This window comes from Harpia harpyja, chromosome Z (genome assembly GCF_026419915.1).
Source record: "Harpia harpyja isolate bHarHar1 chromosome Z, bHarHar1 primary haplotype, whole genome shotgun sequence".
In the NCBI taxonomy this organism is placed as follows: domain Eukaryota; kingdom Metazoa; phylum Chordata; class Aves; order Accipitriformes; family Accipitridae; genus Harpia; species Harpia harpyja.
Genome location: NC_068969.1, coordinates 55095333 through 55111075, shown reverse-complemented (window position 1 = coordinate 55111075; position 15743 = coordinate 55095333). Strand labels below are relative to the sequence as shown.

The following is a 15743-nucleotide window of genomic DNA, read 5'->3' as shown; positions in this document are numbered from 1 at the left end:
CTTCCATCTGCTCCTCATTCCTTCCTTGTTCATCTTTCTTAATGTGTAATCATCATAGTAATAGTTAAAAATGCCTTCCATTGCTTAGCTTCCACCACTGTTTGCATACTGTCCAATGTTCTCCTTTACTTGTATGAACAACCTGCAACTAGGCTTTCTTCTGTCCCACAATTTTTTTGAAAGATTAATTCCATTGATAACATGCAGTCCTGCTGGTAGCTGTAGTCTATGACTGCTTTTCATATTTTCCCTTCTCTGTAAAAGCTATTTTTAAGGGAAGCAGTGTAATGCTTCCTTCTCATTTCCAGGTGAGAACAGATAACCTGATTTTCTTCATTTGTAGGTATAGCTGAAACAAGGGAGAGAATGAAGCAATGTAATGATTTGTCAGCTGTTTAAAGTCTGTCAGAAATGCTTCTTGCTTTAAAGTTTGATATGCATTGCCTTAAAAAAAAAAACAAAACAGCTGCTGAGCATAATATGACACTGGATGGAAAAAAAACAACTATTACGATTTGTAAAACATTTTTACTGATTCCAGTTTGCAGAGAACTTTGAAACAAATCTGACATCGTTCACAGATTAAAAAATATTCAAATTACTCTGAATACACAAATCACCATATGATAATAAGTTAATATTTACGACTATCATTGTATTTCCTTCAGGTCATTTGCATTTCTTTTTATATCACTGCAATGACTGCATAATCACAGACTACTGAACCATTAGATAATTACATTAATAATAATACCAGTATACTTTTATAACTTTCCATATTGAAATAATATTAAGTTAACATTCTTTTCAATAACAATAAATCAAGGCACAAATCTGAACTGTGGCATTAAATATAGGTAAGTAAATATTTAATTCATATATTGCTTTTCCAGTCTTACAGCTGGGGTTAATACATTTCTTTCAACTGTAAAGTTCTTAACAGCAGTAACAATCTCAGTGTCTCCATTTCCATAAAAAAACCTTTGTACATATTTTGACATATTATGTCTTGTTTAATTAATCTACTTTTCTTCTCCATTACTCTACAGCTCCATTTTTAATTACCAGAGAATGAAATAACTCACTGCCTAGGGTCAGTAAGTACATTATTATCTTATAAAAATATCTAATATTTAGGCTTTGGGGATGCTTCTCCAATACCTTTTTCATAAACAGAGTATTGTGTTATACCTTTAAATTCAGGCTGATGTACAATTGGCTAAGTGCAGGCCAAATCAGACTGGAGGAGTAAATACTCTGCTTAGAGGGCTATTACCGTAAAAGATACAAAGTACTACATATTCACCATTTAAGTATGCTATTAACTTAAAAATAACCATTGCTGGTAAGACTTTCAGCACTGACTGTTGATTTTTCTGCCAGGCAGAATTTAAAGAATGGAGATAGGAAAAAATGAGAAAGAAACAATTAAGACAAAATAGGAGGATGTAAATACAAAGTTTAAACAGCAAGCAAGGTCAGGCCTCTTTGTAATGCTGTGACTCCTTCCAGTGAGGAACATGAAAGACCAAATCAAACATTAAGAGCATAATAGTAAAAAGCATAATATTTTGACTCTAAAATGAAAAAGCAGCCTGTGCACAACAAGGTACCAACTTTACCTATTTGTTGCTTGCTTGGGATACTCACTGGGTTGCTGTCCAGTTCTAACTCCTATCTGAAAAAACCTACAGAGGTTGGATAGTTTAGCTCAGGAATCAAAGGAAAGGCCTAAAAATTCATGTGGTTGGACATTTACTGGATAAACAATTCTTTCTAATGTATTCCTAATTTAACATTCACTAGAAGAAGTAATTTAACTTAAAGAAATCAAGTATTTGAATTAAAGATTAGCATTCATTCCAATCCAATGTTTTATCAACTGGTGCGCAATAGCTTGACTTGGTGCTACAAAAAAAGAACGCTGGTTTCCTTTAATGAGAACTTCCACGACCTGCAATAAAGAGAGATTTTCTTCTTTAGAAGGTAATATTATAAACTATATGGAATCTAACATTGTACTAATGCAGGAATTATCTTACTATGATGATCTATCAATCTACCATTACTATAGCTATGAAAAAGCCACTACCAGATTCTCCAAGACAGATGCAGAGAAAAAACCACACAGGATTCTGTGTGAATTCTGACATTTTTTAGCTCAAATGTGCCTCAAAGGAAACCTTCTTTCTAATACAACTGCAGAGATTGACTGTTAATATAATATTTAAGGTTTTTGTGAAACCTCTTTACAGTAAGGACCACCAGATGGTGCTTTACACTGTTCCATAAATTCGTGGTGGTTGGTTTTTTTTTTTTCTCCCCCCCCCCCCATGTAGTGCAGAAGGAAATGTGTTTTGTTGGTTTTCTGAAGCAACTGCAAGCAACATGGAAGCACACTTTTAGTTTGGTACATTTCTGAAGTACATTTCCAACTCTAGACCAACCTGCATGTGACTAAGTGTATTCATTTAAAATGCTTTCAGGGTTGTTGTGAATACACTGAGATTGTAGATGACTAACTTTGCCTTCAAGTTGACTTACAGAGTCAAAACACTTCCAACTGCTAGACAGAAGTACAGTGTTATTAAAAGTTTAGCTCATAAGTAGCATGTGGAAAAAACTGTGAAGACTATATTGTGTAAGCAATCTTTCCTTTTTCCACTCATGAACTTAAATCTCTCTTTCTGTTAAAGTCCTCTTTTCCTCTCTTTTATTTGACTATATTTTAAATACTCAGGAAAGCTAAGTGTAGAATTTCCTATTAATGCATAGTAAACTGCATTCAATACCAGAGTATTAAAATAGTACTGCATGGAAAAAGATGTTCAAACCAATGAATTCCCAGAGTTTTCACCTAAACCTCCCCCCTCCCAGCAAATCTGGTAGCATGCTTGTTTGGAGAAACTCAGATGATGAATGCTATTAAGTACTACTTCTGCCAAAATGAAAAGCACAGGCTTGCTAAGTAAGTGGGTTAAAATAACTATAACTTGGATATCTCTCAAAAGGAAAAGGTGAAGAGCTAACTGGCAAAAATGTCATAAAATAGGCTTGCAAGTGACTCAGAAATTACTGACTATCTGCTTTTCTCTGGTTGTGTGTAATCTACAATTACAGTATAATGCAATTTTAGTATGATAAAATGGAGAGTATACATGCTCATTCAACTTGCTGAAAAAAGCAAGTATCTATGTACGCCAGAACCGATACAGTCACAAACTAATCAATACAAGAAGGAAATTAAATTGAACTTTACCTGTTCTCTAGTGAACCAGCGGGCATCCTCTATTTCATCCTTGTCAACTTTGATTTCTGTAGACACTGCAACAGCTAAGCAGCCAATCATTAGGGAGGAGGGCATTGGCCATGGCTGACAAAAGACATACTGAACACGGCCAACTTGGACTCCAGCCTCCTCTTCTACTTCTCTTCGAACAGCATCTTCTATTGTTTCACCTAATCAAATAGGGAAAAGAACAGGCAGCTGATGTAAATACTCCAAGCAACGATTACATCCTGTAATCTTGAAACTGACTCAAAAGATTTGAAACTGCCCAAGACAATTATCTATAGAGATCTAGTTCACAGATCAGGGCACAGACCTTAAACACAAGATGCACAAGTCTAATAAGGTAAAACTAGCCACCAAAGCAAAATGGAACTCTGAAAATAAAGTATGATAATTTCTCCATCATAATATTTATTTCCTCAGTTGATTATTTATCATACGTGCAAACTACTATTACCACAGCTAAAATGTAAAAAATTGTGTAGGAAATACATTGTTCCTTTAATTACTTTTGAAATGCTGATCTGTTCATTTATAAGAAGCACTGTGTTAATTTTTAGATTTTCATTATGATTGTAACAGCATGTAATACAACTTTAAAATCAATATTTAAAATTACAATAGTAAGAAAATAGAGACTTAAAAAGATTTGCACACATTTCTGCATTGTATTATTCACTTTGCCTGACTCATTCTTCATTGTCTTAACACATACAGACAATTCTCCAAACTTAAACTGCAATGGAAAGCTTTACTTCCATATTCATAAAAAACTGCCAGATGTATATGTGGAGTGTTGATGGTCATAGGCTTACATATACATACATGTACTGTGTTGTAACCACTGATTACATGTTCATTAAAGCAGACAGTCCATGCATCAGAGATAGAAGTTTTAGTTCAGCTATGTTCAGCTGATTAGAAGCTGATGATAAGTTCAGCTACTCTTAAATTTCAGTTTATATACTTGAATTCAGTATCAGAAAGTAATAAGGCTAGCAGAAGAAAGGAGTGAAGAAATAAACATTCTGACTTTTTTCAAATGATACCTGAATATTCATGCTGTCACTGTATTTCACCTGCACACAGTTACTGAATATAGTTATGCAATATAATTTCACTGGTGATTAAGATGTATTCCCAATATAAGAATGTTTTACAAATTGTTCTGTAGCTACTAATAATTATAAGTAATTCCAACTATTATTGCTGAACATAGCTAGCAAAATATCTCTTTACTTTTCCTTTGAAATTATATAATTTCTGCTTATCTTCCACATAATCAATCAGGCCCTAAACATGCAATCATATACTTAACTTTATGTAAACTTTAAGTTATCCTTTAACTCTTACTTCTCCCATGCTAAAATCCCTTGCTAAGTATCACCAAAGAAAGGACCTTATATGTGTTTCAAAACGCTTTTTCACTTAAATATGTAATTTAAGAGTGCATGATGAGAAAACTATTTTAAATTATATTTATTCAAGTTGCTTTTTGCCTTTTTAATAAATCAGATGCTGGAAAGTATAGAACAGGCGTATTTATTGTAACAACTCATCTAACAAGAAGTAAAAACATTTATTTGACATAACACTGAACATATTTCTATATTATTTTCAATGTACAATACTGATATGTGAGAAAAATCATTTGGTAAGGGAAAATGAAATTACTCACCAGGTTCTATAAATCCAGCAAGACAGGTGAACATTCCTGGGGGAAATCTCTTCTCCCTACCTAAAAGACAGTGGTTCCCATCTGGATGGATAACTTGCATTATCACAACAGGATCTGTAAGGGACATGAAAGGAATATATTTCAACATTTGAGGGACTTAAAAGCAGCAATAAATTTCAGCCTGTTCAATACCAGTGCATGTAAATATAAATAAGATACCTTTAAGTGACTGAAATCAGAATTGTGTAGATGCCCAGAGCAATCTGTTATTTTATTTCACCTTTTTTTTTCCCTTTCAAGATAGCCGTTCATTTTGTTTTGCAACATACATGGCTTTAGCAGCCAAGGCTTGAAATGCAGGACATAAATTACCTGCAACCAAAGCACACAATCTGTTAAGAGTATCAGCAATACTAACCTAGCTATGCATCCTGGAGATAGCAGTAATTTCTGCAGCAAAAACGATTTACTATCACGTCCTCTACACACAGAGGTCTGAAGAATGTACTTTTGACTGAAATACCTAGGAAGAGGCAGATACTCTAGTTACAATGTAACTACTGACTAAACTTTCCACTTTTGACTTTGTTGACTGCTATCAATCTCTCACCTGTTGTCGCACTTTGATTTACTTTCTCATGTCTGGTCATTTTATCTATCTTTTTCTTTCTTGCTTAATATTTTCTCCTATTGGTATCATTCTTTTGGTCATGCCTTTCTGCACACTGTTCATCTATGATCTTTTCCCCTTTTTTATTGTTATCTAGCTCTTAAATATTTATCTCAATGGTTTGTTTTTAATTTTTTCTATCTACCTCTGCCTTTATATATTTTTTCTGTTGCTCTTGTTTTTCATGTTGGTTTTTTTTTTGTCTCAAACACTAGTATATCTCTATAAACAATAATTTCAAAGATTGTTGTCCTGCTCAAAGGCATCTGCCACATGGCACAGCATATAACATGCAGTGTTGCTGTCTGTAAACTTTCTTCACAGAAACGCATCAGTAAAAAACACTGGTTCATCAGTCCATCCTAGATAATCCCATTCCTTCTGTAAGTATGTTGTACTAGAGACTGTAAAGAAACAGCCACTAGTATTTTAGCAAGTTTCACTATAGTCCATAAGACAGAATAATATGGCAGAATTGCTTTGATTACTACAAAGGTGTATCTAGAGCACGTAAGAGAACAAGAAATTCAGAATTACAACACACATAAAACATCCAGAACTACAACTGCAGAAGGGAGGACAGAGTAGGGGATGGAAAGGATCAAAGAGTCCCCAGATGAGCCAGGGAAAGGGTAAGTTTTTCTCCCTCCCTTGTTTCCCCATCAATAACATAGTACACTTCCTTTGTAACACACGAACAAAAGGAGCTATAGAAGACTGTCTGTTCAAGCTTATATTCTGAGTAGAAATAGGCCTGGCAGTTTGCGACTGACATTGAATAGTGAAAGCCAGTGAAGACGGCTAATACAGTCAAAGTGGCACCATGGGAAAATGAGCACTATATCAGAAATTCGATACAGGGCCAAATGTGATGCAGAGCTATTTCAAGCTCAGATATCTTGCAGAAGGTGAGAAAACAACATGCAGGAAAAAAAAAAGGAAAATGTGACCCTTTGTATTGTTAATATCTCATTTATGTTGATATTACTCCATTGTAATAAAGATTGGTATTGTCACAGCAATTCTTTGTCACAGATTACTGCAAGAAAGAGAAGCCTGAACTACTTAATCCTAAATAGAGCTGACACACATACTCTGGGGAGAAACAAGTATGTAAGAGCTGGAACAGAAGCAAGCAGCTGAAGTAACTAAAAAGAAACTGATTTACATGTATATAACAGTACAAAAAAGCCACTTTTGACCAAGTTTATCCCATAATATTCTCACCAACTCTTGGATATGATGTGTTGTGAACACCTTGGAGACTGGGACAATCTTCTTTTAAGCAAGTTTTCTTGTAACCCCCTTCTTCAATCTTGGTTGCACTCCCACATGTTGGGCAGAATCTGTAGCAGTTGTGCCATGATAGAACAGATCTAGCCTGGGCTACTACTCCTTTAAAAGAATACATTGAAAATACAAAAAATCAAATACTAATTCATGTAAACTTCTAACAGTATAGAAAAAGGAAGTAGTAAAGTTCAACACAAAAATTAAAGTAAGTCTATGGCTTGCATTGTAATCTGCTACATGAGAAGCTGAGCAATATGAGTTATTCAGATCTTTTCCTTTGTAGCACAGCACATGCAATAGAACACAGTACTATGTAGCTACAGACCAATTTATGCATTCAGAAACGAATTCATCCAGAACAATTTATCCTGTTTCTCACAGAAGTTACTTTGTTTGGGCAAAGGGCCAGAACTATATATCACACCTTTTCCAGATAACCATTCTAGGGCTACCATAGGTATTGACATAATAATGCATTGTTCCATTTAAACTCCAGGTGCAAGTCAAGCTTGCCCTTTATCCTTCTGGAAAAGCAAAATTGTTAACAACAGCAGTTGTTAACAACATGTCCATAATGACATTCATTCACATTGGGATCCTGACTTTCCTTCTCAGGTGAGTACCCAACACACTTTTATTATGGACTTAGTTTCATTTCTTGTAATAAAAACTCAGTAATGACAGATTTTTTTCTTTGTTTTAGAACATTAATTTGCATGCATTAATATTTAAATAATACCATTTATAAACCCATGATGACCAATAGATTTTACAGTCTAATACTTGCCATTGTAGATGTTAGCCCTTTGCAATCGCACATGTTCTTACATACAAAATTCTTCACAAAACCACTGATAGGCTTTTAAAATTAAAGTATTTCTAAAGCCACTGAAAATACCTGATTCTTTTGCAGTGGTCTGTCCTTGCATTGTACCTCAGTGAAGCCCAAAGCATATCTTTTTGATTACACATTTGATAACTGCTGTATTTTATGCATCTTACCAGCTTCTTTTTCAGGTAGCTGCAGTAGTGCTGGCACTGGTGGATGAAGAAAGTAACAGTCCTCATGCTTCTGTTTAAATGTCTCAGCAGAAGCAGAATCTATGCTAAGAGCAAACCAAGCAACTAACCCATCCTCTTCATCTTCTTGCAGAACTCTTCCATTGCAAGCAGCCAGCAGGTTCATGTGGAACTGAAGTTCAACTCCAAGAAAAATCAAGGTGCTTTCTTCAGTTTGGTTCATGCACTGCTCCACATCCTTGTAGTACAGCCTACAAAGCTTTATTTCTGGCTGCTGGGAGCTCTCTATTCCCCCACCCCAAGTAACCAAAGGACTTAAATTTGAGAAGAGGATGTATACTGTAGTTGGATGGCTTTGTTTTTTGCTTAGCCACTTGGAATCTGTTCTTTTATCACTCCTTCTGTCCAGGAGTGTCAAGCCAAAATAATTTTCATATTCTTTCACTTCATTTGACAGAAAATTAGGCCTCTGCCCACCCTTCACATTAGCCAACAAATTAGCTATGTGCTTGTACCCCCAAAATTTAGCAATGTCCAGAGCTGTCTGCCTTGATTTATTAACGATGGACCTGTCACACCTAGAGAAACAGAAAAGAACAGTGGTTACCAGGGTAAATATATTTAGGAAGAGTCCTGATTGTGTATTACTCTTACTTACAGCATATACATGTGGCATTATTAAGGTGCAAGAACTTTTAGACACCCTGTCTATACTGGGGCCCTCTTTAGGCTAAATACTTAGCATTACAGTAATGAAAATAATCATACTTCATTTTCTTTTGCTAAGTCCAGATTCCACGTTTTTGTTGATCCAATCCAGATTATCACTTACCAAGGTTCATACAGTACTACAAGAGCAATGAATTAATTAAAATACCACCCATTGTATCATGCAAAAAAAAAAAAAAAAAAGGCTCAAGATCATTTTCAGATATGACTTGGAAAGCCAGGCTACAGGTCTCTTCTGAATAACCAGTAATAAAAAAATAAGCAGTTTAACTAGAATTACTTTCTAGAAGCTACTGAAAGCAGCATCAAAACATTTACAATAAAATATTTACCATTAAATAAGAATCAAGAATACAGCCTTTGCTTAGTGAGAGAAGTAGCACCCTTACAACTGTGGAGCTAGTCACTGTCGGGATCTCTTTGTTACCAAAATGTCTGCAAAATTACACAGATGAGGAAACACTGCCTTATGATATATATTTAAATATTAACAGAAAAAAAAATCTGAAATAGATTGGGGTTGATTGGGAGGTCAAAAATAATGCACTTTCATTTTTTGTCAATTTTAACTCAAGTGGGTAAGTAAACCAGAAATTTCACTGTAACTACAAATTATGCAGTAGATGTGGGGCCAGACTCATCAGTTTTTGAAACCAGAAGATGCCAGTATATTCATGTTGCTGATACACAGGTAACTGTACTACAGGCAAAACTGTTTTTACTTGAGATTTTATATTAACCTCAGTAGTTTTTGAGGGAGTTTGAGTATATTTTAGAAAAGCATTCAAAACTTAATTTACAAGTGTTTGGTGCTAAAAAAATACTGTTGCCCATTTATCTTTAAAGATTAAGTCTTCTTTAGACAAAATCTTGCCTAATTTCTGACTTAATGTCCTATCTCTCTGCCACTGAATTTTGTTCTGATTTTGTCTTCCCCCTTCTATCTGCTCAGGTACATGCAGGCTGTGATCAGGATGCTATTCAGCATCCACAACAGTGGCCTGAACTCTTTAGATCACGAAGATCTTTTTTTCCAGTCTACAAACACTTCCTGTAGCTTTTCTCAAACATGGATGAATATAAACAAAACCTGACTAGCTTTCCAAGACAAGTCTCTTACGTAACATTACCTTCATAGGCATTCATGTTTATATATCCACAACTGTATTTGTCCAAATGATTATTTGGTTAAATACAGTTTACTATATTTATAAATATAGTTACTAAGTACTAACTAAAAGGAGACCAATGAGGCCTCAGTATCACCTCAGGACCTACTTTCAATTGCCTAAGGGAACAGCCCTGAAAAGGACATTTACAAGTGGCTATTCAATCTTTTTTTACAGGGTGCATAACTTAAAAAAACTGTTATCCTATTTACCAAACTGGTAAATTCCCCAAAATCTCAAAAGATTCCTCGATATACAGATGATCTCAAACCACAAAATCTGGCACTCAGGTACTCCTCTACATATTGGTATGTACTGATTACAGTACAAAAGAACTGTTCATCTGATGCTGCATGCTGAGTCCCAGCAGAGGGCAGAGCATCTGGGTAGGACTAAAAAAAAAAAGGGTCGGATGATCACTGCAGGCTGCGGAATGCTGTGCCTGAGATTACTCATAACCACAGAATGAACTAAACTTGCTTGGATCTGTCACTAGGGGTGCAGAAATGAACAGGCTGTGTTTGATTAATGTACAGCTCAGCTGAACTGCAACACCCGACTCTCACCCTTCAGTTTGAAATGCTTTCCATTTGAAATATTTGGAGCCTGACTTTATTCAGGCCTCAGAATAATCTTCTCTGGGGTCTCAAGGAGAACTTTGAAGCATTCTTTGCTTTTCTGAGTGTCTTGAAAAACTAGAACTACAACGGTTGACTTGAAGATAGACAACAAATATGACAGCGAGTTTCTGACAAGCAATGAACATGCTTGGTGTCATACTGAATGAAGAAAATAATGTGAGAGCCCAAGGAGGAAGTGAATTGTCCAAAAAATAGACAAATTAAATTCATCAATCAGTAACTTTGTTAAAGATATGTCTGTCATGTCCTCCTTAAGAGTTAGTAGGTCAGCAAACATTCTGCACTGTAATATAGATTCAGGTGGATTACAAATAAAGTTTAGACAGAAAAGTCTAAGTGAAACAATTAAATATACCAAATTCATACTCAGTACAGTGGTTGGAATGGGATACAATCTTTGTCCTACTCTGTTGGTCTCTGGGACAAGTGACAATATATCCTTGAAGATCAAAGGAAAAATTTTAGAGATGCTCATAACTTTTAAAGAGTTTCTTAGCACATATGGAAAGCATGATGCAATAGCAGAATCCAGTTATAAACAGACACAGACTATATTTTTCTGAGTTTTAACCCTGAAAATTCTGCCACTATCTGTCAGGTAAATTTACTTCTCTGAGATCAAGCTGAAATGGGCAGAAAGGGATTGAGGTTAGAGCTCTTCAATGGGATCTACTAAACAGCTTACCCTTCTTCAAGAAGAATCTGCACAACCTCAAGGTGTCCATTTCTGGCACCATACATCAGGGCTGTCCAGCCATTATCTGCAACCGCATTGACAAGTGATGGAGAATGACTGAGCAATGCTTTCAGTTTGGCTGCATCTCCAACAGCAGCAAAATTATGCAGCTGAGAAATCATGTCCTGACAGAGGTTATTCTGAAAGTCTGTCATTGTGCCAACTAAGTTAAAAAAAGAAAACAAAAAAGCCTCAAAACATATCCACCATTAGTAAAAGGACTTAAGTAAAAGAGTTAAGTTTAATGCTATACAGATAACAAACATTATCACCAAAAGTATGGACATAACCGTCAAATTCTTATAATTAGTATGACATTGTTATTCCCAACCAAATGCTAGTCCCACACATCTCCAAATATAGTGAAATTTCAACCTAATAATGAAGACCAGTTTTAAAGAGGCTTAAGGAGAGAAAGATTTTGCTATGAAAATGAAGCTTCTTTGAATGTGAAAAACACGTTCTGGTTTCCCGATTGAACGCACACACACACCCCACAGAACAGTACAGAACCCCACTCCCAGAAATGACTCTCAGATGCTTTGGAAACAATGAAAAATAATCTCAAGAGGGCAAGTCCCTTTGCAGGCTGAGGGACTCCGCCAAGCAAGGACAGATCACTCCAGCAACTGCTCCTACGCCTCCGGCAGGCGGGCGGGCAGCCACCCCTCCGCCCCGGGCAAGGTCCGCTGGGGCCGCTGCTGGCACCCTCGCACGGCAACGAAAGCTTATATATTCGGTCGTTCCCGCCCCACGGTCACTTCCCGAAAACACAGACACACGCACACCACTTTCTCCACCGCACGCGACGCACCCACTACCTTGCAGCGACGCACCACCCGCCTGACTGCCTGGCCCCGCCCCCGAACGCGCTGCGCCAGGGCAGCTGCCGCGCAGGCGCAAACCGCCCCCCCCGCCCCCGTTCCGGCGGAGCCGATGAGCCGCCGGCTTCCGCCGAGGCGCGGGAGCGGGCGGGCTGTCTCGGGCCTGCGGGGAGCAGCGCTCCCGGGGGGAGCCTTCGCGCAGGGGCCGGGGCCGCGCATGAGCCGGGGGCTTGGCCGGTGGCGCCGCTCCCGGCACCCGCAGGGGGCTCCGTTACCGTGAGTGGCCGGGGCGGCGCAGCGCAGCCTCCGCGGGGAACCGGGCTCCGTACGCTCCTCCACCGCCGTGGAGCCGCGCAGGGGAGCGGGTCGCGCGTGGTGTTCGGGGGAGTGCGGTGAGCGGCGGCCGGCCGGAAGGTCCGCCCCGGTGCCTGGCTGTGGGCGGTACTGCAGCCCCCGGTCCTTGTAGCCGCCGTCGGCCTTCACTGCCGCCGTCTTCCCGGGGGCAGCGGGCAGGGCCGCGGCGAGGGAGGAGCGGCGAGCGACCGCTGGTAGGAGTCGCCGGCCATTACCTGAGTGCTGCTGGCAGCTGGGCCAACGTCTTGGGCGGGTTAAAGAACAAGCAGCCATTTTGTCTTTCACGCGGGAACCTTTGTGGTTCTAGAAAGCAAACAAACTGTTTTTTAGCTTTGCTTCACTGTGCTAGCAGAAGGCAAAGCCAGGTAGCTATAGAATATGCAAGTACTTGTGAGAAAAGTGGAGCAAATGAGATGTCGTGGCAGGGGAGATGAGTCAGCAGGGAAGTTGGAATGATGATACAGGCCAGATGATAGTTTCATTAAAAGTGTGTGCTGTTAGCCTAAGAAAAGCTTGGGGAAATGGAGGCTATACCAGTCCTAGAAAAATGAGCATGGGACTGTTCCAGTGCGTTTGCCTCTGGAGAGTACTTAAGAAGCTTTGTGCTTGCTTTACAAAAATTGTTACCCAAGTGGCAAACCTTAGTGCAGCACCAGGTAGTCTAAAGTCGTGATGTCGGCCTTGAAGTTTCAGAGAATAAGAAACACTAAAGTTTTAAAATCCTGTTACTTGAAAACATAAAATATTGGAGTTTCTTTTTACTTGTCTTTGGAATTTCTGAGTTAGGAAGTTTCACATCTTCAGATTTCTTCAACACCACATATCTTCAAAACTGGAAGACCTGGACAGCTTTTTTTCGTGGTACTTTAAGAAAGCATAATATATTCACAAATCCATACATTACTATAGTGCCATATATTTCTGGTATTGAGTGAAGAGGATGAGAGAAATTGTGACTGGGTCCTGTCAGTCCCAGTAATGGCACATGTAATTGCTGTATCTCATGTACTCATGGATAGGAAAACTTAACCTAGCCTTAATTTTTAAAACTTGTAAGTTGTAAGTTATTATTTTTCTAAGTTATGAAGTTGATGTAAGTTGTTATTTTTTGCAGCATGTGCAGTTCTAAATTTTTTTTAGATAGTCACTTTTAAAATAGGGCCTTCATACATCATAGTAAGTGGTTTGTTGAACATAATAGGCGGTACAAAGTTTATGCATGTATTGTGTGGTCTTTATAACTCCTCGATAAGCAAGCTTTAAAGTCCATGGTTGGTGTTCTTAATTTCTGTACTCTTATTAAAGCTTCCTGAGCAGAGGGTCAGCCATGTGAGAGAAAACTCCCCTTAGAATCAATGCAGATGCAAACCAGTGAATGTGCATGAAGAATTGGTAATAGTATTCTTCCAGATAGGAAAAAATGAAAAAGGTAAGGGATGTGATTTTAATTTTATTCACTCATCTGGAAACTAGCCATGTGCTCTATGATTTGGGTCATGTCCCTTTAAGCAATTGTTTCCACCTGGTGAAGGGGTGCCGCCAGCCCTTCAATAGCTAATGCCCAAAGTAATTTTTTTCTTCCTGTGATGATTAGTAGCTCAAGAAGAAGCTTTATGCTTTTAAGAGACAAAGGCGCAATTCTACTTCTTATCTTCTTAGTAATGTCTTAAATCTGCCTTTTATGAAGTTATGACAACTCAGCCTTACATCCTGATCTGTGTACTGAATTCCTAGATTTCTTAGGTGGGCTAACACAGTCTTTGTGTTCTTTACTTGACTAACTCATGGTACCCTCTTAACAGCTTTGAAACTTGTTTTCCTTGTGTGTAAAACTCAAGAAAAAAGAAAGCATTCTAAATCCTAGACAGCATACTAAGAGGGAGACTAAGCTGAAAGATGTGTTTTGGGATTTGGAATGAAGTGTATCACTTGAAGCTTCTATGAGAAAAGTATGTGCCATCTCTAACATTCACATTCAAGATAATGAGACGTATGTAAGTTGCTTATGTATAGTATATACAAAAAATCTGGTACTGTAGCACTGGTCAGTAAGTTACTAGATCCTGCTACATGGTGAAACAAATGCTATAGACTAAAAGATTAGGTATGGTTTGAGGAGGCTTTTATTATCTTTGGTGGTGCTTCTGACAGTACCTTTATCATCTATGGCATGGGCATGTACAAGGTGAAATGGAGTTTCAGATAAGCATCTAACTAAACTGTTTCATACTCCAGCATTTAATTACTTCATTAGGCTTTTTTCTTGTAATATATAGGCTAAAAAAATCAGTGGTACTTTTCAGTATTGCTAGAACTTTCATTTTTCTGCCTTAGAATTTTTCTATGTGTATATGGGTGTCAAGTTATCTCTTTTAGCATGACGCTGACTTCAGTATCAGCTAGATACATGGAAGATTGTTTCCTTTAAACTCCTGAACAAAACATATGTAGACTTTGTCTTGTATCTGTAAGGCATGTGAAATCTTGTTTGTGCAATTAGGGTATTATTGCTATCAGAATGCTCCTGCCTCCCCTTTTTCGTTCTCCCCTAATTTGCCTTCAGTGAGTTTTGACCATATGAATTATGTATATGTTGGATCCTACAGAAACTTCTGTCTCTGCCTCCTTGAAGGAAGAGTCACTTTGAAGGAATTGCTTTGGTGAACTTTCTTCAAAATTTCTTTTTTTTTTCCCCCTCCCTGTTTTCCAAATGTAAAGGGATTGTATCACATTTAGTATTACTGAAGGCTTTCTCAATCTGCAGGATATGAAACATGATTTCCTTCTTGAATGATAAGATATTTGGACAGAAGAGTTCTTGTTCTTAATTTTCCCAGAGTTCTGTACCTGTTCCAGAAGTACAGTGACGGGGGTGACTCAATCTCTCTTAAAAGGACTCCTAGTGAGTTTCAACTGATAAGGAAGGATGTGCTAGACCTTGCAAGCCGAGAGTTGCACAAGATATGAACAACTCAACATAAAAGGCTCTGTACTGATAAGGGACAAGGCCAGCGAGCCCTTGTCAGTTGCACAGTAACAGGATGCAGTGGCCAAGGGATACGCGGAAGGGGCTGAGAGAAAGGGGGAAGTAGTAATAAATCTTGTTGCTTAACTGCTAACCAATCATGAGCTCAGCTTTTGTAATATGTATTAGGTGATTAGCTGTTGTACCAATCAACTTAAGACGCATACTGCTCATTGTTCGTCTAAAGATATAAAAATGACTGTTGTAATCAATAAAACAGATCCTGACTTGCATCAAGCCGGGTCTCCGTCTCTCAATCGCGGCAAATTGGTGACCCCGGTGTGATTTGGGATTAAGAACCACCTATCTGCG

At 38.0% G+C, this 15743-nt stretch overlaps 1 protein-coding gene across 4 annotated transcripts; it reads right to left on the bottom strand.

The window, feature by feature from the left end:
• Window positions 1-508: 508 nt before the first annotated feature.
• Window positions 509-12664, bottom strand: NUDT12 (nudix hydrolase 12). 4 transcript variants are annotated; one of them, XM_052776809.1, is made up of 7 exons: window positions 12328-12664; window positions 11178-11391; window positions 7936-8531; window positions 6868-7035; window positions 4971-5084; window positions 3260-3459; window positions 509-1954 (listed from the first exon to the last, which is right to left on the bottom strand). In XM_052776809.1, the coding sequence occupies exons 2-7, from the start codon at window positions 11381-11383 to the stop codon at window positions 1844-1846; spliced, it is 1395 nt and encodes a 464-aa protein (XP_052632769.1). In that variant the 5' UTR covers window positions 11384-11391; window positions 12328-12664; the 3' UTR covers window positions 509-1843. The 4 variants fall into 4 exon arrangements, with proteins under 4 accessions (XP_052632769.1, XP_052632770.1, XP_052632773.1 ...); XM_052776810.1 differs by lacking the exon at window positions 12328-12664 and adding an exon at window positions 12043-12285; XM_052776813.1 differs by lacking the exon at window positions 12328-12664 and adding an exon at window positions 12050-12076.
• Between the last annotated feature and the right edge of the window lie 3079 nt (window positions 12665-15743).